Source organism: Lagopus leucura, unplaced genomic scaffold (assembly GCF_019238085.1).
Source record: "Lagopus leucura isolate 7727_CA_CO unplaced genomic scaffold, USGS_WTPT01 Super-Scaffold_100088, whole genome shotgun sequence".
In the NCBI taxonomy this organism is placed as follows: Eukaryota; Metazoa; Chordata; class Aves; order Galliformes; family Phasianidae; genus Lagopus; species Lagopus leucura.
Genome location: NW_024962319.1, coordinates 145731 through 170811, shown reverse-complemented (window position 1 = coordinate 170811; position 25081 = coordinate 145731). Strand labels below are relative to the sequence as shown.

Below are 25081 nucleotides of genomic sequence, written 5' to 3'. Positions count from 1 at the left end.
AAGGTTGGTCAAGCAGGACCTGCCTTTCACGAACCCATGCTGGCTGGATCTCATCCCCTGGCTGCCCTACACATGCTGCATGATTGCACTCAAGATGATCTGCAACAGCCCAGCCAACAGAGGGTAACAGCAGTGCTAGAGAGGGCAGCACCAGTAGGGAAGGCGGCACCACACCTGCTGGCAGAGCAATGGAGCAAAACACCAAAAAGCCTTTCAGATGGTGCTGACCCCAAAAGCAGCAGACTCACCTGGCCTTGTGACTCCAGCTTGACCTCCTCTGCGGCCGGCGGCTTGGCCAGCGGCACCGGGGTGGTGTTACAGGGCTCCATCTGCTCTGTCTTCTCCACCTTCACCTTCACGTCATCCAGGCTGAGGGCTGGGGCGGCGGCGAGCTCCTTGTCATCCTTATCAAGCAGGTAGCGCAGGAGCTGGTGATCCTTGACATCTTTCTTTTTCATCGCATCCGACTCCAGCTTGATGTCCGGGGTGCCCGGCAGCTGGCTCGGGGCTGTGGGGGTGGTGGCGGGGTTGGGGACGTTATCCTTTTTGTCATGCTCCATGGCCAAGGTGGTGATGTCAGAAGGGCTGCCCTCCTGAAGGAGTCTATGCAAAATCTTGTGCCGCTCGGTCAGCGAGCTATGGGAGGAGGGACAGGTGCTGCTCGGCGGGTTGCCGGCACCCAGTGTGCTCGTGGTGCCCGCACAGGCCAATGAATCCTTGCAGCTCGTGTCCGCATCCACGTGCCGAAGCTGCTGCTCGGCCGTGCTGGCCAGCAGCTGGACCAGCTTGTGGCTGGTGGATTGGGAGCACTTGCTCTCCCCCTCCGTGAGCCTCTCGCTGGCATGCAGCACACCCGAGTCCAGCGGTTTGCCGTCGCCTGCACTGCCATCAGACTGGATCATCTCGCTCAGGATGGAGGCGATCTCCTTGCTGTCCTTGGACTCCGCTTTCATGGGCTGCATGCCGAGGCGGCCGGGCGAGCTCTGAGAGCCCAGCTGTCTCAGCACAGGGGGTGGCGTGGAGTAGCCCACCGGTGTGCTGGCACCTTCGCTAAGCCCCTGCAAAGAGTTTATGGGGGCGGTGGGAAAGGACCTGGAGCCGCCACCGCCGCCACCACCGTTGCTGCCCCCGCCGCTGTTCGCCATGCCCACGGGGGAGTGCATGGTGGGCATGGTGGGGGAGAAGGGATTGCTGGGTCCCCGGGGCCGGGGGACCAGTCCTGGGCTGACCCGGTGCCTAGGAGACATGAATTGTGGCGGGGTGATCCCTGGGCTGTTCATGGGGGAGCTATTGAGGTTTAAATTGTGGTTACTGTTCGGGGGACCGGCTTGCCCCTGGCTTAAGGCAACATTGGCTCCTATCTGGTTCCCAGGAGAACAGCCGAAGGTCGTTTGGCTGGTGCTGGAGTTGCTGCTGTGGAGGCCGGCACCGGGCTGCTGGTTACCAGGGGTGGCCAGCATGCTGCCATTGGAGGGAGGGATGGAGGGCGGCAGGGCCATGCCTTGCCCTGGGGAGATGTTGGGGTTCAGAGAGGGGCTGACCCGCGGAAGGGCCATGGCTGAGTTAGTGTTCTCCTGGGAGGACAGCATGCCGTGATCCCTGCCGGAGACAAAAGGGAAACGGAGAGACACGTGAGGCTTCTCCCAGACTTTTGGTATTCCCCAAACAGCTCCTGCCACCCTTTCATTCTGCGGAGATCTGAAGCTTGAAGAACAGCAGCCTGCAAGCTCCAGCTCTGTTTCAGTAGTGGGGGAGGAGTGCAGCAGCTTCATCACCTCTCCAGAAAGGGGACGCAACCTCCTCTGGATGCTGTGCTCCCACGTGGCCAGAAGACTCTGCTCAGAGAGCATTCCCACCCACCCCATCCTCCCCATGTTTCTCCCGCACAGCCCAGGCCCACAGACTCACCTCACCCTGTTCTGCAAGTTCTCCGGAGCCTCTCCCTCCCCAGATATTTTGCCTAAGTTCTCTGGGCAAGGCAGAAATCTCAAGCACGTCTATAAAGCCCCACCTGAACGTCCCGTGCTCTTTGCCAAATGGCAATCATCAATAAACTGCAACAGAGCTGCTTTATGCTGGTGTTCAGACCTGGATCCCTCATGGTCTGGTATTAAATGTGGAGGTTGGTGGCCCTGCCTGTGGCAGAGGGGTTGGAGCTTCCTGATCTTTGAGGTCCCTTCCAACCCAGGCCACTCTGTGATTCCGTGATTCTGTGATCACATCTCCAAACAACACCATGAGCTATGGTTGGAACGGGCTGGGGATGGGCTCCTCGATTCCTGAATCACATGCAGGCATGGTACCAACCAACCTCAGCACGGCTCTGCAGCAGCGGTACAGGAACGTACCTGTCAATGATGTGGATGCCCATGATGAAGGGCTGCACTTCTGGGCTGGAGGGGTAGCAGAGCTTGCACTTGGTGTGGGCGCTGAGCACCGTCCCGTCGCTCAGGGTGAATCGATAAGATGGGCTGAAGGCTGTGCCACGTGTCATCACTGAAGGGGACAACCAAAAACACAGGGATACCTTCAGCAACAACAGCAGAACAGCAGTGTAATGCCCAAATCTGGCCCATGGAGATGTGCCTCAATTCTGTATTTCCCAAAGGGTACCCAAAGGGAACCCCATAGCTGGCCCAGCTCTGCTGCTCTGCAGCTGAAGGAGCTCCACCAGCGATGCTCAGCTGCTTCACCTCACCCTCCAGTGCTCTGCAATTACTATTGCAGTGTTTGTTTTCCCAGAAAGCACTTAGCCAGCAACAAGGGCTATGCATCAACTTGGTATTGCAGCTACTGCTGCTCAGCACGAGAGGGAGAGAGCCGGTGAGAGGAGCTTGTTACCTTCTTGAAAGAGCTGCTTGGCATAAGATGGCTCTCTGCCCTGAGGCTGGAAGAAAGCATAGATGCATTTCCGCACTAAATCTTCCCAACCCGTCCTGCCGGCAGCTCTCAGGGAGCTGGTGTCGATGGAGATGATTTTACCTGGGTGGAGAGAGGAGAACCACGTTACTCAGGCACAGCAGAACGCGTGCACTCAGTGTATGCTCCTGCACAAAGAGCTCTTCGGTGTCAGGAAAAGCAGGCAGCCATGCAAAGCGGATATTACAGCAATGGAGAGGTAGCAAAGAGCCTGGATGCGCTCATTAAGGATTCACAGGTTGCAGGGAAGTCCATGGTGGTGATTAACTGTCAGAAAGAAGGTCACCAGACTGCCTCAGTAAAGAAGAAAGCAATATTTGGAGGAGAGCAACCCCAAATCTGAATGGTGACAATTGCTTCATTCCCATAGATCAGCAACCTCAGTATCCCCTGAAATCAAATGGAGGGGAGAGTGGCTGCATGTGTGATACGTTTGATCAGTCCTGCACTCCCCTTCGACAACCACAAGTGCAGTCTTCCTTCTGCTGGCTGAGGAAACCACCAAATCCAACACTTGCTGAATGGGCATTCAGCATTCAGCACCCTGCCCAAAGCCTTGGGAGAGTGCAAGGACTCGTTGTGACGGAGGAGATGAGATGCACACCACAAGGACAGCTCAGCAAGGATGCTGCTGGCCAGGAGGAGCCCCAGCAGCCCCAGCAGCATTGCATGGACATTACCTGTGGTGTCTTGCTTGGTCACGAAGGATTCGGGAGGGGTGACGGCTGCTGGTCGAGGTAACCTTCTCGCAATGCATATCAGACAGGACTGGAAATCTGCCAAAGCAGAAGGAGAAGGGACTAGGAGAATGAGAAAGTCACACGTTACAGCCTCCGCTTGCAATTCAGAATGTTAATTAAAATAGCTCTGCGGTGCTCGACAGCCACGTCCTGCCCTGGAAGTGTTTACCCCAAGCAGTCCTCCGGCCCTTCAGAGCAAGGAGGCTCTCTGTAAACTATATGAAGTTCGCTGGGAGAGGTTTCCAGTGTTTGGAGAAATTAATTGTAAAGGCTTTTCAGATCTGGCAGTATTGTACAATAAAAGTCAGCGCTAAAAGCCAGCAACTGTCAGCTTCAGGCAAAGTATTTGGTCATAAAATACCATAATTTATTTCTTCCAGTCGTGATCTCCTGTGTAAACCGCAATGGATTAATTCAGCTAATGTGCTGGAAAATAAGAGTTGGTACACAGACATGAGAGCTATGGCATTTGCAGGGAAGCTCTTTCACTCTCCTGCTCTGAGACCTCACACCAGGAAAGCAGCTGCCCTGCTGCCACCAGGGTGACCCACCCCTCCAAAATCCTGCATTTGCTTTGACCAAAACCATGCCATCAGCACGGTGCTGAGCAGCTCCTGGGGCTGGGAATGTTCCTGATGGTCAGGCATCTACCGCACGTGCTATCAATTAGAGTGCAATGACAGCCCGGGCTCACTCAACAGTATCTTCCCTTTGTGGCCTGCTGGGAAAAGGCCATGCAATCAGCAAGCTTTGTCTGGTAATTATAGAATCATAGGGTCATAAAGGTTGGAGAAGACCTCTAAGATCATCAAATCCAACCTCTGACCCCTCACCACCGTGCCCACTCATAGAATCATTGAGTCATTATGGCTGGATAAGACTTCCAAGATCAAGTCCAACCGCTGACCCATCACCACCGTGCCCACTGCAGTATTTCTCTACATGTAATCATAGCATCACAAAGGTTGGAAAAGACCATTAAGATCATCAAATCCAACCGTTCACCCAACTAAACCACGTCCCTGTGTGCCACATCTATAGCACCCATGGGATTTCTCTTTCCTTCAGCAACACTGATTGCAAGCTGTGCCAAAAGCTGCCTCTGGAGAGTCACGGAAGCCTTTTCAAAAGTCAGCTTGCCCATTTTTTGGTGAAAATCCTGGAGGATTTCACCTCGTCCCCTTCTCCCCATCCCCTTCCCATTGCAGGGCTGGAGGCGAAGGCTCTGCCCTACCTTCTCCTTCCTCCTTGAACGTCTTGGGCTGCGAAACGGTGAAGCACTGCATCACCTCGTAGCGCTGGCGAGCCTCCTGGTTCTCAGTGCCAGGCTCATCGGGCGGCCGGATCAGCATCCTGCAGCTGAATGTGTGGCTGTTGCGCCGGGTCGCTTCCTGAGGCCAGGGAACTCCATTCACTGGGGTTGGAGGGAGAAAAGAAGAGAAGGGGTGTTACAAGTTGTGACATATTGCAAAGACGAAGCTCCACGGATCAGAGCTCTGATCTTTACTGCAGACCAGAAGCCTGTGCAAGGCTGGACCTGCTGTGCCCACATTGCTGGGTGTTATTAAACCATTGTGATCCTGAAGCACGGCAGCATGGCAGCTCCCTGCACAACAAGCCTTGGAACAGGATATCCAGACAGCGATGTCAGTGGGATCCCACCTAACCACAGCCAAATTTTCCACCAAACACTGCTATCTGTGAGTGAACTTGCCAAATAACAGGGAAAAAAGCTCTGCTGAATACAGGCTGGAGGAGAAGCAATGCTGCAGCCTGGGATACCCTCTCTTAGGGGATGGCTGGTAAACCTGCCAAGGACCCCAAGCATGAGTCAGTGATCCCAGAAGAGCAGTAAAAGCACCTACAATCCACACGGAGATCAGCACACCAAAGTCACCACACTGCTGTTAATGATGCCGCTTCCATCTCATAGACAGCGAAACTGAGGCAAAGGTGGCTGAGTCACTCCCAGCACCTGGAAGGACTCCTGAATTTTGCCACTGCACTAGAAATGCTGAAATGATGCTCCTAGGGTGGATGCAGCAAACCAGCTGAGCATGCCATAGAGCTGGATTTTCTCTTTGCTTCTCACTTCTTCCTTCTCATTTCTGAGGCTGACAGAACGGGAAGTCACAGCCACTCTGACTGCAGCAAGGGCTCCTGGTGCTGATCCAGCAGGCTAAGGACAAGGGGCTCCAGCCCAAGAGAAGCTTCAGCATGATTCCACAGCGGTGCATCACATTGCAATGAAAACCTTCCCCTGGCTTTCCTCAGAAGTGGTTTAACCACCGTGGCACAGTCAAGGTCTCCCCAGGCACATGTTGGAAGGCTGATGCTGCTAACCCTTTCAACCATCTCTGAGGAGATCCATGTTCAACCCAAGTGATTTTGCCACCAGCAGACTGTGAAGCTCTCCTACAGACTGCTCTGCCAGAAGAGCCAAGGGGCTTGTAACATCCAAGCAAAAGAAACCACACAGCTGCTCCCAGGTAACCTCAGGGAAGAGACAAAGCCTGAAGCTCCACAAGCTGAAATTGATGCGTGCTCATAGATACAGGTGGCTTAAGACATCACTGCACTTACCCAGAGGGAAGACAACTGTGAATTCCAAAGAAAAAAAGGACTTGACTGTTTTTCAGTCAAGCTATTTGGAAAAAGCACGTTTTGACAACAGTGGTTATATCTTCAAAGGTGTCAGTGGATGTGGTGTTACGGTTCAGGGATGCCTGAATTCAGCATTATCCACCCAGGTCAGCAGAGGAGCATCACCTCAACACAACGCCAGACTGTGTGCAGAGTGTGCTGAGAGGAGGGTGCTGGCAGAGCCCCTTCACAGAATCACAGAATGGTTGGGTTGGAAGGGACCTCAAGGATCATGAAGCTCCAACCCCCTGCCACATGCAGGACCACCAACCTCCACATTTCATACCAGCCCAGGCTGCCCAGGGCCCCATCCAACCTGGCCTTCAACACCTCCAGGGATGGACAGGGCATCCACAGCCTCTATGGGCAAACCTTGCTGTAGGCAAAGCAGTCCTGTTGCTTTGCTGATCAGCACCAGTCATGAATCCCTGCTCAGGATGCTTTGAGCTTGGCTGTTTCCTGTGCTTTCAGCTCAGCAATGACCAAAGAACTCTCCAAGCACACAAAGACTTCATGACTTCTTCCCCTACTGCACAGCACCACTCTCCTTCTGCAGATGATGCCTGCATTGAGTCAATTAATAAAAGCTGCTCCTTCAAGTGCCTCCAGAGACATGCAAGTGCCCTTGCCGTGTGGCATTTCCTCCCAGCTGTCCATTTGCCCAGCATGGAGAACCACTGTGAGCTTACAACACACAAATGATGACCAGCAGCACCCAAGTGATGACTCCACTGATGCTGATGGAAGGCACTGAAACAGTCAGGCTGCATATCATGTCTATGTAACAAAGCTTCCCAAAGTGCAGCTCATCCCTTGGCAGAATATGACGGGCTCTGACAGCAGCTGGGGACAAAACCCCTTAAAACTGCCCCGTTACAGCCAAAGCTTTGCAACTGGGGGTTTAATGGAGGCTGCCGAAGGCTCTGGCAGGGGGGCAGGCAGAGGCTCTTACTGAGAGTTAAATTACAGTGCCGTTGAGTAAGCACATTATTTTAAAAATGAGCTTAAATGCCGATTAAGCGATATGCATTTTGGCAAGCGAACAAGCGGTCGATAGGATCAGGCTGGATTCTTTACACTAACTCACAAACAAAGCCCAGCAAGCCCTTCCCCAGCTCCAAGTCGAGCAGCTTCGTGGAGCTGCAGCACCGAACGCAAAAGTTTTCTTTGTGGTGAAAGACAGATGAGTTTCAGAGCGCCATCCGTTAGCACTGCTATTTGTTCATAAATCTAATATTGATTCTTGGCTGGTAGGATGTATTCCAGCAGGTAGAAGTCTATGGCTCATTACCTGGGCAGGGTGTAGCTCTGAATTTCAGCGCACTTGAAACAATATACAAACGCCAGGCAGCTTTGCTGATGGCCAAGCTTCGGGCCAACAGCTTTCTTACCTAGAGACTTGGGCAACAAGTTCTTGACAAACTCGGTGTGATCCCCCACGTGCAGGATGCTGTAGACACTGGTGTTCATGAGCTCCTCCTGGTTGTACCCCAGGTAGCTGGTGACATTCTCAGAGACAAAGACGATCCTCCCTTCGCGATTCACAACAAAGAAGAAGCCATCCAATGCCTGCAAAGGGATAAAGCAGGTCAGCATGGGGTCAGTGGGTCCCTGCGCTGGAACACGGACAGGTCCTGTGCTGAGGATCCACTCTGAAACCATGGGAAACCTCCAGGTGCCTCTTGCCCCAGCCCTTCATCCCATCATGTTAATCTTAGACCATAGCTCTCAAACAGGAGATGATGAGGAAAGACAGATCTCACGCATCTCGTGAGCAAACGACAGCAGAAAGCACAATATTATGGTTTCAAAGTAAAAGAGAGGAGATTTAGATTGGAGGTTGGGAAGAAATTCTTTGCTCAGAGGGCGTGAGGCCCTGGCACTGCCCAGAGAAACTGTGGGTGCCCCATCCCTGGAGGCATTCAAGGCCTGGCTGAACGGAGCCCTGGGCAGTCAGATCTGGTGGGGGCACCCAGCCCACAGCAGGGGGATGGAGCTAAATGGGCTTTGAGGTTCCTTTCAAACCAAGCCCAAGCCATTCCAACCCAAGTTTGGAAAAGACCTCTGTGATCATCGAGTCCCAGCCATCAACCCATCACCATCATGCCCGTTAAACCATGTCCCTCAGTGCCACACCTCGACTATTCTTGATTGTATGCTCACATAACTAATGTAACTTCACTTCTTCTGACACATCTAACATTTTTTGGTTAATTCTCTCCCTCTTCTCCTCATCAGCAATTGTTTTCCACCCATTTTTCAACACACCCAAAGTTCCTGGACACGGGCAAGGGCCACCTGAATGAAGCCGAGCAGCTGACCTACCAGCACAATTACAGCTGCACATACTTGATGGCACAAAGGAGTAAACATGAGGATCAGTGTTGTGGTTAGCCGAGGGGCACTAATGGTAACGAGGTATTTCATAACCGCCGTGGATCCTTTGCTAGAGATCAAATAACAGTACATTTGCTTAAACATGTTCTAAGGTCTGCGAGCTACGCTGAGGACGTCTCTGCTTCTGAGTCCTGTGCCAGCAACACATAAACAAACCTTTTCAAAGGGCCAGAGCAGCCCGGAAGACTGATTTGGCAAGACACTGAAGTTAAGCATATGCCCAACTTGCTTAATTACAGTCCAAGAATTGCAGAGCCCCAGCATCTTGCAGAATAATTTTGTGTGTGTGTGCATTTAGGTTGCAAGCGGCAAACTCAGTCCCTGCAATTGAGCAAATGAGGACAAAAGTGAAGCAGACCCAATCACACAACACGGAGTCCTTCTGCTCACTTTAATGAGGATGCAATGAAGGTTTTCAGCTTTCTGCTTTCTGCAATGAGCTCGGAGTTGAGAAGCCCTTGAGAAGGCTGATGGCTGATTTACGCTCTTGCAGGCATGCTGCATCAGCTGAAATGTTTTCGTACAAGCACGATTGGATTTCCACCTTCCTGGAGTTTAATTCCTACCTCTCCTACCAGCAAGCTCTTGTGCTGCACCACCCTGCAACCAGAGCACGAGGTGCCCTCCAGGCTGCCGCAGATTGCACAGGGACACTGGAATCCCATCACATCCCAGATTCCAAAATTGGTCCTTGCATCCCCAACGAGCCCACTCACAGCATCCTGCCTGCACCAGGAGGGAGCTGCTCTGTGCTTCCCAAAAGTGAGGTTTTGCTGTGCAGTACTGAGCGAAAAAAAAACAGGAAGCCTTCAAGAAATTAAAAAAAAGAAGACAGAAAGAAGAAAAAAATCTTTTGTCAAGATGGTTCTGGCAGATCCACTGCCATTTTCCTTATGCCCAGCTGTGGTGAGTTGCCAAGACAAGCAGCTTTTGCATTTGGGGAGTCCAAAAAAGAGCCAAGCAAAGCCCCCCGCACCTCCCTCCAGCAGATGCTGCCTTTGGGGGCTCTGAGTTGACACCTAATGGGGACCTCATGTTTGGTGGTGGCAGCACGCAGCCCCAGCATGGTGCCTGGGTGGGCAGTGGGCATTGGGTCCCATCTACCAGCTCTAAATCTGGCAGTGCTTTCACACCCTGCCCGAGCCCAGGGCATCCCAACACTGGAAGTCGTTTCAGGAATGCTTTTAAGCAACAGAGGCTGAGTGCTGCTCGGGGACCAGCAAAACCACAAATTGCTTCTTGTGGTCAATCTACACAGCAAGCAAACTGTGCAGCAGCCTTGCAGGCTTCAAAATCCTGCAAGATCACCTGTGGGATGGCAGCAACAACACTGACATCCCCAACATGCCCACGGAGGTTGTGGATGCCCCATCCCTGGATGCATTCAAGGCCAGGCTGGATGTGGCCCTGGGCAGCCTGGTCTGCTGGTTAGTGACCCTACCTGTGGCAGAGGGCTTGGAACCTGGTGATCCTTGAGGTTCTTTCCAACCCAAGCCATTCCATGACTCTACAATTCTATGATTCTGGTCAAGGCAGAAGGCTCAGTGCCAAAGGGTGGCTTTGGAGCATCCACCTCCATTGAGCTTCATGCACTCGTGTGGGAAAAGGCCAATTAGGAAATTATTCCTCAGCCAGTGTGGGTAATAACTGTAATCTAAACATGCATTTCAAGCCAAACAATACACGGTAGATTATTTACAAAGCAGCATTTGCCAAACAGCCACACACCTCTGTATTCCTTCCCGCAGAAAGGATTGATTAACGCCCAACACCAGCACAGCATATAATTTTTGGTCACAAACAAGCTGATTTAATTAATTTCCCTTTCTATATAAGGAGCTCAGGTTTTTCAGTACCATTTGTAACACTGATGTGCTGCTTTGCTCCCAGGCATCCTCCACCTGGGCTGCAGCAGGGAGCTGAGATGGGATGCTCTACCACAGGATGGAAGAAGTGGAGATGAAGGGCAAGAAGCACACCAGCCAAATGCTGAGCTGTTAACAACTCTGCTACAGAGTCACCTTCTGCTGTTTTATTAATTTGGACAGCATAACTTGAGGGTTCAAAGAAGAGCAGCACGCTGTGGGCAGAGATTAAGGACAACCTGGAAAGCTCCTCTAAACCTCCACTACAAACAAATCCCAATCTTCATTACCACTCTTCTGCAAGCCCCACAGTGAGCACCACATTGCTCTGCTGGCAGCTCAGCCATGCCTTGTATCCTACACCAGAACATACTGACAGCTGCACTCTAGGTCTGTGAGCTGATGGTTGGACTGGGGGTCCATGGGCAGACAGCTGGACTGTGGGTTGACAGTTGGACAATGGGTTGGCAGTTGGACTACGGGTCTATGGGTTGATGGTTGGACTATGGGTTGACAGTTGGATTTTAGGTTGATGGTTGGATTTGATGATCTTAGTGGTCTTTTCCAACTTTAATGATTCTATGATTCTATCTTCAGTGTGCCACTGGGGCTGCCACACTGGTCCAGAGATGCTACATGCAGCCTGCAGGCAGGGGCATGTCATCTTTGTGCTGGCTCCATGCAGGGCAACACACAGAGAATCCCACAGCTCCTGCAGCCAAAAGCACAGAGGGATGTGTCTTTCCCTGGTGTTTCCAGGGAAGGAGATCCGATGATGCAGACCGGGTTTGGATAATGTAGCAAGCACCAGTAGATGCAGGTATCCTGAAGCCTAGACTCACTTGTTTTCTCAAAAAATATTCCTCATTTCACCTGTCAGTTATTTATTTGGCTTCCAGCAGAAATCATAGAATATGGACCGTGCCATATCATGAATTATGCCACTGCAGTTACTTACTGCACCCACCTCCAGCAGAAGAGGTCCCAGCGACTCCTTCTCAATCACTCCCTGGCTGCTGGATGAGATGTCAGACTTCTGGACTTCATCATCAGCTGCTTTCTCTGTAGCGAAGGAAAAGGGATGTTACAGCCAAAGAACTGTAATTCTCCTACTGAAATGTAACCAATAATAAACAAAGCATTGACAGCTGGATTTCATATATCCTGCCACCCAGACACTGCGTGACGCTCATCAATAGACTTTGGCATTCTTGTGTCATCTCTCAGCCCTGTGAAGGGAAAAAACTTGAAGAAAAAAATACAATGTCTTTTCTAATCCTGGTAAAATAAAGGCACTAATTAGATCACAATTTGCCACTGGCAGGAAGGAAAAATCATCTGAAGCAGAAGGCTGGAGAGAGAGAAATCCAACATCAACATTTTGAAAAGGAAATGGTGCATCCAGTTTAGTGCAGGCTGCAGTGTTTGATGGAGAGGTTTTCAGACAACATGTTAATAAATCACAGGCAGGAGGGATTCCCAAAGGACGGGCTGTGCCAGAGGAAACCTGCAGCAGGGAAACCCAGCACGGCCCAAGGTGCAGAGACACCAAGGTTTGGGTCTTGAGTGGTGCTGGGTGGAGGCAGGGGTTGGACTCAGTGGTTCTCAGGGTCCCCTTCCAACTCATGTGACTCCATGGACGTGGAGCGAGTGGTTTTGGCTCAGGAGCTCGTGCAGCCATCCTTTCCCCAGCCGTGTGCTCAATACACTGACGGGGCACCAATGGAACAGGGATATTGTGGACTCTGAATGCTTTTAGCCTCCATGAGGCCATGGTGAGCACACCGAAGGCACAACCCACGGGGTGTCCACGGTTCCTGATGGATGCAACCACCTCACTGCTGCCACATCCACTCAGAGCACCACTGCCAGATGTTCCAGTTATCTCTTTCCTCCCCAGCTCGTCCCTAAATGAGAGCTAAATTGCATTTAGTGTTTTGCAGCGCATCAGACTCAGCAGCAAAGTGTCTAACTCGACGTAATATTTACTGCAAGCAGCACATTTGTGCCGTGATTCATTTGCGCTGTATGGGAACTGCTGAGTCACGGCCTGAACCTCTGATTGATCACCTGAGGTGAGCCATGAGTCAGCCAGAGGAGCACAGGTGAAGGCAATTCACCTGTGCTACCGGAAGGGGTGGAGCCAGGCTCCACCCCTCCTGGACCTATTTAAGAGCTGGCTACCAGAGGGGAAGGATCTCTTCTGGAGATCCTCCTCTTTGATATCTTCTAGTGAGCTCAACCCAAGGGTAAGCTCTTCTACTTATTCTCTTTTGTGATCCTTGTTTGCCTTACTCTTTTGATTATATTGCAATTATAACATCTTGGTTATACAGCTTTGCCTTACTCTTTTGATTATATTGCAATTATAACATCTTGGTTATACATGCGCGTAGATCTAATCCTATTAACGAGTGGCAAGTTTTATTACTCAGCATCAAATCACATTTGCAAGCCTTCCAGATGTGTCACTTGACACACTTCATCCTCTGCATCCTCCTGGGATGTTCGCCCCCATCAAACTCCTCCCTGATTCTGCTCTCCAGCTCTTACATGGCACATAGCAGGGCTTGAAGGGCAGCAAGCTTCAAGGAGGATTTGCTTTTCAGGCAGGACCGAGCTGTGCCATGAGCTTCCCTCAATCTCTGCCTCTGCTTTTGTTCCCACCTGTGGGCTGTTGGAAAATAAATTAGCTGAATCCAGCATGAGAAGGAGGCTGTGAGAAGGAAGGGGACAGACTTTTCAGCAGGGTCTGGTGTGATAGGACAAGGGGAAATGGCTTCAAATTAAGAGAGGGGAGTCTTAGATTGGACAACTGGCACAGGTTGCCCAGAGAGGCGGCGGTGCCTCATGCCTACAGACAGCCAAGGTCAGGCTGGACGGGCTGTGAGCACTGATGGAGCTGTGGGTGTCCCTGTGCAGTGCAGGGAGTGGGACCAGATGGCCTTGAAGGGTCCCTTCCAACTCAAACCATTCTATGATTCTCTGATTCCTGAACTGGGCTGCACCCCCATCCCATGGTACCGGTGCAGGGATTCAGCCCCATCACAGCAGAGGCAGCAGCAGCTCTCTGAGCAGAACTCATCGTCGTTTATTACCAAAGGGCGTGAGAAACGGCTTTTTTCTGCTCTTCATAAATTCATGTACTTAGAGGTAATGGACTGGCTTTCAGATCTAATCCTTTAATTGGGCTGTGGGATCCTCCTCCCACTTTAGCAAAATAGTTTCATATGCCATCACCAAGCCTATTACTGGGAGGATTAGCTGGAGCTGTCGGCATCTCTCCTGTGCATCTCCTTCGCCTCCTGCAGCCCGGCCGCACGCTGGGCTGGGAGCAGAAGCAGCAGCCCCTGCTCACCTTCTCCAGAGCGACACATTGCAGCCACACAAAACTCCTTCCAAGTGTCAGCCCGTCCCCGCAAAGCACTTAACTTAATGTGCTTAAACGCAGCTCTTTAGCGTCTCATTCTGAGCAGCCCTACCTCAGGAGAGCTACAAGGAATACATTACCACCAACCGCTGTTTTGCTCCTTAACCCATTAGTCTCACTCTTCTTTTTCCTCTATCAAAGCTGTCTGCTTTACCACCTCACCTGATGCCTCACACGATGACTTGAGCTGATGGCACGGGAGCATCCACTGCGGGCTGAGCACTCCCTGCGCTCAATACCGAACCCAGAGCAAAGTGATGGTCCCCGCAGCCCCAGTGCTTGTAATCTAATTATAAAGCTGGATGGACAGATCCACAGGAAAATAAAACCAGCAGGAGCAACAAATCTGCCGCTCTCCTACCGTGGGAGGCAGCCGGGATTCGGCCCTGGGGGCTTTGGCATCCGCTGGCATCGTAAATCCCCATCGTGCCATAAAAGTCAGGCACACCAATGGCCCTGATTACAGCATAATTGCCTCGAACGTGATTAAAGCGGCTCCTTCTCGCAGCACAAAGGAGGATGAGCTATTTTAAATGCATTCTTAAAATGACGCCTTGATTTTCTGACAGCTCGGGAGACTTATGGGTGCCTGGATGGCTGTAGGAGCCGTGAGCGCTCAGCAAGCCAAAAAATCAGCTCACTGGACTATTTACCTACTCTTTACTTAGTTGACTTTGCTGCATGCATCCCTTTGGCAGGACAATACATACACTATGATTTTCAAGGCAATGGGATGTCCAGGATCCTGCACTCAGCCTGCACTCACATACCTGGGGCAAAGCAAGCACCCAAAACAGTGAGAAGATGCATTATGGAGAAATGGGGTGGGAGCCATCACGATAGCATTCAAGGGCATGATGGGAAAAGTCTCCAAAAAAGCCTTAACTCATCCCATTTTACCCAAATCATGACAAACCTGTACAAAACGTGTAGACGTGACATGGAGGGTCATGGTTTAGTGGGCATGGTGGTGATGGGGTGATGGTTGGGCTTGGTGATAGAATCATAGAACTGCTGGAGTTGGAAGGGCCCGTGATTGGAAGGGACCATGATCTGAGAGATCTCTTCCAACCTTAATGATTCTATGGCATGGTGGCGATGGGTTAATGGTTGGACCTGATGGTCTTGAGGTCTTTTCCAACCTTAATGGTTCTGTGATTCTATGAATGGGTCTTCTCAACACGGGTGCTGGTCAGAAGCCTTGTGTTCTTAAAAAACAAAGTGCACCCAGGAAATCAGGATGACCATTTCCTATTCCCAGCGGGAAGGCTTTTAGTGCTTCCTTCTCCACTCAAGAGGAGCTCGCTGCCACTCCCTAGAAAACCCCATGAAGCTCCGTGGGCATTGCCAGCACCCAGCCAAAGGGCTCTCTTTTAATCCAAAATTTCCACGGGGAAACGTGGTTTTTTGGGGTTTTGAGTTCGCTATGAAAAAATAAATAGCCTGAAGGCAAAATGTTCAACCTGAGAGAGCCTGTGGCTGTGTGTAAGGGTGGGCACCAAGGACCTGTAGCAGAGCCTTGGGGTAGGGGACAAGGATGGGAGGATGCTGGAGAAGGCAGGGAAGCAATGGCAATGGCAGCCCCCAGCTCAGCCCTGCTCTATCTGCTTCATAAAAGAGGAGCAAGGCGATTGAATCCACAGCTGTAATTTCCCCAATGAGGAGCTTTGATTTTTAGTTAATTAAAATCAGATGGAACAGACTCGGTGCACCCACGGATCGAGAGCATGACAGAAAGCTATGCCATTAATTAGTGCCTACTATCAGTCCAGTAAACCCAACAGGAAAAAACTGCCATAAAAATAAACTACTCAGCAGAAGGTTTTCTGAGTGCACAGCACGCACCTTCTTCTAGAAAACAAAAATTGATTTTAAGAAGCCTCGAGAGGAAAAAAAAAGACAACAACAAAGGAAAAATATTAAAGGAAAGCAGCATGTGAGGGGATCTAGACATAAAACATGTGGTTTTAAACCAAAGAAGGCATGTCCAAGGCTATCTGTGGGGTTAAGGGGAAAGAGCATTGCTGGCTGGGTGGTGGCCCAGGTCAGGAGTTGATCTTCAGCATGGTGTTGGCACACAAGGCCATGTGTGTCTGGGGACCAAAGAGGTGAGGAGCATTATGATAAAGAATCAAACGAGGAAACCATTTGCTACGACATCAGTGGACCTACTGATTTAGGAAGGTTTGCACGCCTGAAGGTGATGTTCTTTAAATATCAGCTGTTCCCACGCACAGATGGGACCAATTTGTGCTGCCCCATGCAAGGCAGGGATGTGAAACCAGTCTGTTCTCCCCACTGTGGCTGGAGCTTTGCTGGGAGGAATTTGCCTCTTGGCTGGGAAAGCAAACAGGAAGACTCAGAGATACACAAGATGGTTTTTCCAGTGGTGCTCTCCCTACTCAACAAGGTCGTTTGGGATTTACTTCATTCCTATCTTGATCACAGCGCCCAGCCATGCTCCCAACTGCAGCCCCTTTGCAAAGGCTCCCATCTTCTTTGGAGATAGCACAACCCAAAACTCAAGCTGCAGGAGCTGAGGTTTGCCCACTGCCCATTGAAGGCACATCAGCACATTCACATGGAGGCAGGTGCAGAAAACCCATCGCTGAGTCTTCCTCTGCACAAACACCAGATTCCTACAGAACACTGTATGGAAATCAGCAGCTCTTTGGTTGTATAACTTTTCATTCTAGTAGGTGGAAGGAAATTATCTGATCTATGAATTTAAGAAACTGTGGAAAAATACAATCTGGGAGCTTCAAAGCTTGAAAATACCAGTGCAAGAAACAGAAGAGCAGATCTCAGCTTCCGGAATCAAGCACAGCTCCCTTGGAGCCCTGTGCAGACCAACCTGATGCCACCCCTCATGGCCATCCATGGGAGACAAGCATGGGAGGCTCCCAGTGATGGAGAGGTCTCTACCTGAGCTCCTTTACCTGTGCCTCTTTTGTGGGCAAAGCAGAGAAAAGGGCATTTTTAGAGGAGAACCACTCGATCCATTTATTCTAGTTTTTGAGATGGGTTGGTTTTTCCCTAGGGCACTCTTATCCTCTGTTTCCTCTCAACAACAAGGAGACACAATCAGGTTTTGCCCACCCCACCGTGCCCACTGCCCACTATGTCCCTCAGTGCCACATCCCCACGGTTCTGGAACACCTCCAGGTTGGGTGACCCCACCACCTCCCTGGGCAGCTGTGCCACTGCACCACTGCATCATTCCAAATTCTTTGGAGAAGAATTTTCTCCTTATATCCAACCTGAATGGGTTGGAAGGAATTATAAAGCCCACCCAGCCCCAAGCCCTGCTCTGGGCTGCTTGCCCCCACCAGCTCAGGCTGCCCAGGCCCACGGCTGCCCAGACCTTGAGCACCTCCAGGGATGGGACACCCACAGTTTCTCCAAGGAACCTGTGCCAGTGCCAATCACCCACCAGCATGGATCTGCAGGTGGAGCCATGGATTTATATTAGGGCTAAAGCAGTGATTTAATAGCTTTTTTAAAGCCTGTATCTACCCACAACCAAGTTCCCTACAACCCTGCCACGCGAATGAATCATCAGTCTTGTTTTAACCCATTTGGTTCCTTCCTGTAGACTACAAATACGTATTTCAGCATTGTAGTCATCCCAGCCGACCCGTGACGTCCTTCCAGCCAAGGATCACAGGCAGGCTGGACACCAGACACGTTTGTTTTTAACAAGCCTACAGCACTAATCCCCATTAACACCGCTGTTGTGCAGCTGAAGAAGCCTGATGCATAACCAGACATGCTCTTACAGCTCCTGCTGGAGTGGATTACAGAGTTCATTGACATTCCCTGAGCTGAGATGCCCCAACACGCCGTGCAAGCACTCCTAGGGTTTCACAGCATAGAATCACTAGGACTGGAGCTGGAATCAGTGCTGCCTTCAGCCAGAATGGTGCTTTTTGTAAGGGCATGTAGCAACAGGACGAGGGGAAATGGCTTTAATCTGGAAGAGGGCAGATTTAGACTAGATATCAGGAAGAAATTCTTTACTGTGAGGGTGGTGAGACACTGAACAGGCTGCCCTGCAAGGCTGTGGATGCCCCTGCATGGATGCATTGAGGGCCAGGATGGATGGGGCCTCGAGCAATCTGGGCAAGAGGGAGGTGTCCCTGCCTACAGCAGGGGGTGGAACTGGATGATCTTAAAGGTCCCTTCCAACCCAAACCACTCTGTGATTCTATGATTCAGCAATGCCATAGGGTTCAGTGGTTCTCCTTTGTGGGGCTCCAGATGGACACTCAAGAGCATGTCTTGTGACATGGCCCAGAGCAGTCACAGGCATGGGTGGATGGTTGGACTAGATGATCTCAGCAGTCATCAAACATCACTTTCCTTGGCACAGTTTGTAAGGAAAAGTTTACAGTTCTGCTTTTGTTAAAACCCTCATTTAACAGCAAAAAGAGCAGAGCGAAGCATGCTGCCGCAAGAACAGAAGGAGAAGGATGTTTCCTTCTGCCTTCACACCTTTTAGAGTTAAACACTAATGGTGTAGAGATGTCTTAAGTAAAATAGGCTGGTTGTCTGAACAATGTCAGGAAAAATTATACGGTGCTGAGTGAATGCAAAATTAATGAGCACTGAACGCTGACAGGAGCTAACAGGCACGAGGAGCTGAGACTTTTTTACACTCAGCTCTGAGATCAAGCAGGTAGAACATCTCCATCTTACCGGGGGGAGGAACAGAGGGTGAAAAAAAAAACTTTCATCTCAATTTGAAGAACTTAATTCATTCAAAAGCTGTGTCAACTGTGCACGGTCAAAACTGCAAAGATGAGGAAGGGAAACGTGTAGCTCTTCCTCAGCTCTAATTCAGCCCTGGCATAGCCTTTGTTCCTCTCCTGCAGGCAGAAAATACGTTGCAACATGGCTTTAATGACCTGATTTAATTAAGTTTGCAAAGAAACAGACCGTCTCTCCTCTGCTATCGCACTCATATCCAGTATCTCGACGCTCCAGCGTTGTGCATGCTCGAATCCATGCAAAGTTACTATTAAAAATTCACTCATGTCAACTGCTAAATCTGCTTTATGCTCAAGTTGCATGGGCACGTCAAATATGTTAACTGCACAGGCAAGGAGACAGCTGCCAAGGCGTGCAGGCAATGCAAAACCTGACGCTTCCCATGCTGCTCCCACTCCTGTCCCAGCTCTGCTCTTCTCTGGACCTCACTTCCAAAATTAACTATCATAGAATGGTTTGAGTTGGAAGGAACCCTTCAAGGCCATCTGGTCCCACTCCCTGCACTGAACAGGGACACCCACAGCTCCATCAGTGCTCAGAGCCTCATCCGGTCTGACCTTGGCTGTCTGCAGGGATGGGGCATCCACCACCACCTCTCTGGGCAACCTGTGCCAGTGCCTGATACTTTGGGATGACCCAAACTATTCCATCCTCCCATATGACATAATCCATGGATGTAAGATATAATTCAGTCTTAGCGTAGCAGCTGCACCAAAGCCAGTGCAAATATCAGCCTGGGGAACCCGATCTACCACTCCAATATTCATCAACACTGTTCCCTGTACTATGGACTTAATGATTTAGAAGGCAGTTAGCTGAGACTGGCAGCTTAATTAATGAATGAATACACATCTTGGAACGAGGCAGGGAAGCTGCCTTTCTGATACGAAGCTCAGAAAGACAGGTGACAACTACCACTTAAAACCTTCTGAACAGCACCGTTGGCTTGGCTGGGCTCCGGGCCCCCAGCTCATCCCCAAGGCTCTGGTTTTGTCTCTAAGTGCCACAAAATGCCCCACAAGGAATTTGTACAACTCAAGGGAAGCATTGGACAAGGAGGTCAGCAGCTTCTTGCTGGGCACTGGGGGACAAATTCTACCATTTTGCTAAGAGACACGACAGCTCTTCAGGCTCTTACACGCTCATGTCCACATGAGTTTGCTCGCTTTGTCCAACCACAGTGCTTGTCCTAACGAAAGCTTTTGTCTCCTTATACAAATCTTGCTTTATTCCTTTTGCTCACAGGAGCACTGAGAGGATTAAGGTCTGTAAAAGTTTTTTTCTGGGGGAAAAAGTCAAAATGAAAGCAGAAGGATTCCACAGCCAACCCCTCATACTCAACCCAAGGATTATTTTCCCCATTCAGAAGTGGCTTATCATATTAACTGCCACACAGGGCAATGCTCACACTGGCAGGCACCTGGGCTCTCCAAAGGGCCCAGAATGAGAACAGGCAGTGCCAAGATGCTCCAGGGCCCCACAGCCCCCTCTGCACATAGGACGCATTTCAATGAGATGCCTCCACTGCGTTCTCCTCCTACACCCAAATGGATGCCAGCTCATAGGGAGGCCCTAAGAAGGCTGCAGTGATCCACGATAAAGGACTTTCAGCAGAAGGGATTTTTTTTTTTCCCCTTCGTTTTCTGCCACTCTTAAATCTGAGACTGAGTCAAGGAGGAAAAAAAAAGGGGGGAAAAAGAAAAAGCTAATCCAGCACAGCAGAAGGCAAGAGGAGGAGTGATTTCTACAGGTGGTTTATGACTCTCTGCATGATCTGCACGCCTGTTACATCCTATCAGAGCCTCCACTTACAGCTAGGTGCTAAAGGATTTATTAGTTCTTGACAGTGTGAGATGTTTAAAAGCTTGAGGATGTAATAACCAAATGTTCACTTGTTAAAATAAAGGCAATGTTTGGAGAGGTCTGTGCAATTCTTAGCAGCCTCCCCTTCCCCTTGTTCTATATTTAAGCTGCCAGCTAGATTAAAACTGTCAGAACAGGGATGAGAATTTTATTGACATGCTTTGTAGGTGGTACAGCTCCATAAAATACACACGTCCAGGGGATGCTCCCTGGCATTACTGCTCAGGCAGAGAATTATGTAGCACTGACCTGGGGGAGTTTGTATCTGAAATCAATCCCTGATATAAAACAGATTCTAGTGGATACGGAGCGGCTGACTTCATGAGTGCCTGTGGAGGGTGTAGGCAGAGATGGAACCCATTCTGCAGTTCACATTGAAACAAACCACAGAGAGGGCGTGAAATTCCCAATGGGTTCCCAGGAACCCTTCCCATATTGTGTGCGAGGTGCAATTAGCTGCTCTGATAAAAATGCTGCGTTTTATTCACTCCTGAGTCATCTTGCTTAGAGAAAAGCACGCCTGTCCCGCACTGAAGAAGAGAGCAATGGAAGAACATCAGTTTTCCTGGAAAAAAAACCACCCCAGCATCCAAAGCCATGTAACAATTGCTGCACTGCATTACATTCACTTGTCAGCTCTGCCCGTAAAGCAAGGCGCAGCCTCTGCTGTGAATTACACCGTGCTTGTTTACAGCTGAGAGGACACAGGAAATGAAACCTCAAAATGTTAAGATTTACAGACTTTAAGGCCAGGAGAGATCACTGCATTGGCCGATGTGACTTCCTGAGCATCGCTGAGTTCACCCACTTCTACCACAACGAGCCCTCAACTTCTGTTTGGCTCCAATCTGCACAATCCACCACTTCCCCTGGCAGCTCCTTCCCAAAGTAATCACTCGGAGTTATAAATCTGGGCCCTATTCCTAATTTGTTTTTGTCTGGCTTCAGCTTTGAGTCATTCTTTGTTATGCTGGATTTAAAAACCTCTCCAGTCGCCAGCATTTTCCACTCTTGTCAGTGCTTATGCACTGTCATCAGCCTGCTCCCACTCCTCTGGATACACTCAACAGAGCTCTTCAACTTTCCAAGCTGCAAGACATTTCCTGCAGCCCCTGATTCACCCTTGCAGCTCTCCTCTCTGCCTTCCCGGGCTTTGCAATCTTCTTTTCCCCAGTGCAGACACCATGCTGAGCCCCAGCACTGTCCCACCAGGTCTATGCACATGCAGTGTCCCCCGGGAGATGCCCACCTTCTCTTTCACCAGGAGTTCATGTTGTGTGCCAGGTTTCCTTGAGAAGTACCATTCCCCAGGAGACCCATCCATCCTGCCCTTCTGCAGGTACCTCCCTGCACATGCAATTACTTTGCACTTCCTTCTGCACTCACAAAGACATTGAGTTGCACCGGGGTGTAGCACAGAATCCCAACAAACTCCACATAACTCAATTTTGAGAACAAAATGTTTCATCAGGACAAGGAACGCTCCACTGGTGTTCCTCCAGCACCCAAAGTTTGCCAGTCATGCAGGGAAAAAACACCCGTCAGCTCAAGAGTGGGCTGACTTGTCCACAGGGAGAAAACCAACACAGGGGTGGGTTGACTTGCCCACACAAAAGAGGCCCAAATGGCAGAAAGATTATCCAACTGCACTGATGAACTGCGCTAATTTCATCCACTTTCCACTTCTTGAAGATCATGAAATTGGCAACTTCAGAGCACGAGCTTAGGTAAAAGCTGGGGACAGGTTAATGGAGGTGATAGGAGATGACAACGGTCATTCCCAGCAACAACCCAATGTTATTCGTAAGACCCAGTATTAGAAATAGTGATGGTCTGGGCTAACTAAATCAAGAAAAATGAAGTTAAATTGGTAGAAGTACAGAAAAGACTTCCTAGGGTAATGAAAGGCAAGGCATAACTATTTGACACGAAGACCCTAGGGGAGCCTGGTATGTTTGGACTAGTTGAGAGAAGGTAGGGAACAAGCATGACAACTTCTTACAAATACATTAGGGAACAGTGGTAATCACCAAAGAGAAGGAAGACAAGCTAAATTAAAGGGCGACTCAACACAGGTAGAGAAATGATCACTAACTTATCTCCACCAGAAATGAGAGGTGCTTGCAGATCACAAAATGGGGGAAGATCGGTGATTTTCAAATTGGAAGAGAGCACCAGGAACATCCACTCCCCACTGCCCCCACCAATTAGCAGTAGGATCCTCTTCATTATCACAAACGAATTCCTGCAGGCCCATATTACTCAGTTAAAAGGACTGGATCTGTTTGTACTCTGTTTGCTTTGGATCAGCCTCACACTTCAGGGCTTCCAGTGGGCACCTAACGAAGCCAACAAGGAATTCCCCCTCCCCACTGATGTCTAATTTGGCCACCAAGGTTTGCTTGTTTATCTTTCTCTGTTGCCCTCTAATGTATGGTGAAAAATTGGCCACTGAGATGGGATGAAAGCAGTGAGAGAGGCTCCTTCTAATTGCATGACTTTTCCTGCAGTGGTTTGGGAAAGAAGCCGCTCCTGCAGGGCTAAAACAACCACCAGATTCGGGAACAGGAAAGAGATTTTCAGCCCAGCACCTGCCAACACCCATCATCAGCACCGTGGCCAAAGAGGCCCTTTCTGACCCTGGGGAGGAACCCAGAGTCTGTAGAACACCACCCGAGGACAAAAGCAAAGCTCTCGTTTTCTGACCTCCCTCCAAGCAAACAAAATCAGGATAGCTCCGATAAAGTCGATGCATTTAAAGAGGGGACTCCAGAACCAGGCTGACAGTTGTAGCCTGAAGAGATCGCCGTCTAATTTTAGACTTGACACAAACCTTAATGTGGTTTTAATTAATTAATTAAAAATCCTTTAATTAATGTAAACCCCTTACAGCAGTTTTCGTTTACTCCATTTCCAGGAGACGTTTCCACTCGCGTTGCTTCTCAGATGCCAGCCTGCTGCTTGCTTTTGTTCTTCAGCAAAACCTCAAACATCAGAGCTAAACTTCAGTTTGTGGTACGTCACAGGCCTTACAGCTGCAATGCTCTGAGCTTGGGCTATTACACGAGCCTCCAGTTTAATGATTTTCCAAGTAACAGGGTTTTCATCTCTTATCTGACTAGGCAAATATTGTTCTTCCACTGCGCGGAATTGTCCTCTTTTGGGTTCACTGAAGGACCTCATGTTGAGTCAGCACACAGCAAACTTCTGTTTGGGTGATTTCTTTCTTCTTGCCTTGGAATGTGCCACACTGCACCTTCTCCCAGCCTCACCCATCAAAGTTTTTTGGATACAAGACTACTCTGCAGTTTAATTTCACGTCGTAACTTCTCCTTTTAGCCTTTGGTACATCCACAGTAACCAGAGCCTCCCCATCTGCGCAAGAGCAAGTGCAAGATTCTTGGGGACCCATGTCCCCAAGTGCCACATCTCCATGCTTCTTCAACACACCCAAGGATGGTGACCCCACCACCTCCTGTTCCAGTGTCCAAAAGATGAGCAGTGTGTCTACGTGAAGTGTTCTGATGGGCCCTCCAGAGTCCCTTCCAGCCCAAACTCCTCTGTGACCTACCTCAGAGCCCAGAAACGCGTGCTGCAGGGAAGGCCTGACAAATCTCATCCACAGCCCCCAAGATAAGAACCTAGCAGGCATTCCTTACTCTTCCCAAACCAACTGGAAACCATGAAAAGCTTGAGTGAAAAGCACCAGATCCTGCCCAGAGAAGGGAGCAGAGAGCTTTTAATTGCTCTTCACTAGTTCCTCTGCTCTGGGTAAAGCTCTCTAAAAGACCTCATCTCTGCAACTTGCTCCCACCTGCTGCATACAATTACTTGCTTTGTGGTTATATGGGATTCATTCCATCATATAATCATAGAATCATAGAATAGTTTAGGTTGGAAGGGATCTTTAAGAATCACCCAGTTCCAACCCCCTGCTATAGGCAGGGACACCTCCCTCTAGCCCAGGTTGCTCACAGCCTCATCCAGCCTGGCTTTGAGTGCTTCCAGGTAGGGGCATCAACAGCCTCGCTGGGCAACTTGTTCCAGTGCTTCACCACCCTCACAGTAAAGAATTTCTTCTTGATATCTATTTTATGGTCTTCATTAACGTTCCCCATCACTCAGCTACTACTGGCTGCTAGGACAAGAAGGGGCTCTTGACTCAGGACCCAAGGACAGGGTCTCCTCTCTAGCATCACAGTCTGGGGGAGAAAACACTTTGCAAGGCATCAGTTCATCATTTTCTGGCCACTGCTAAAAACGAAACCAAAGCCTTTTTGTTTTTAGAGCTCACCATATGTCAGCATTTCCAAACCGAAGAGGAAACTCAGTATTCATACTGAGGAGGATTCTATATGTTCCCCTGAGGACACAGGACATTTCTGTGCCAGAGCTCTATATGTATATAATAAAATAAATCCAAGGCCAAAGACTCAAAATCTCAGCATATGACA

The 25081-nt window shown here is 49.9% G+C and overlaps 1 protein-coding gene across 3 annotated transcripts in view; it reads right to left on the bottom strand.

The window, feature by feature from the left end:
- Positions 1-25081, bottom strand: part of NCOA1 (nuclear receptor coactivator 1) — a 155442-nt gene that overhangs the window by 20832 nt on the left and 109529 nt on the right. For all 3 annotated transcript variants that reach the window (XM_042887479.1, XM_042887481.1, XM_042887478.1), the window contains 7 exons: positions 11532-11626; positions 7694-7871; positions 4894-5073; positions 3600-3695; positions 2842-2982; positions 2349-2496; positions 249-1599 (listed from right to left, as the gene is read on the bottom strand). In XM_042887479.1, the coding sequence (XP_042743413.1) occupies positions 249-1599; positions 2349-2496; positions 2842-2982; positions 3600-3695; positions 4894-5073; positions 7694-7871; positions 11532-11626 (2189 nt within the window). The remainder of the gene's footprint in view (positions 1-248; positions 1600-2348; positions 2497-2841; positions 2983-3599; positions 3696-4893; positions 5074-7693; positions 7872-11531; positions 11627-25081) is intronic.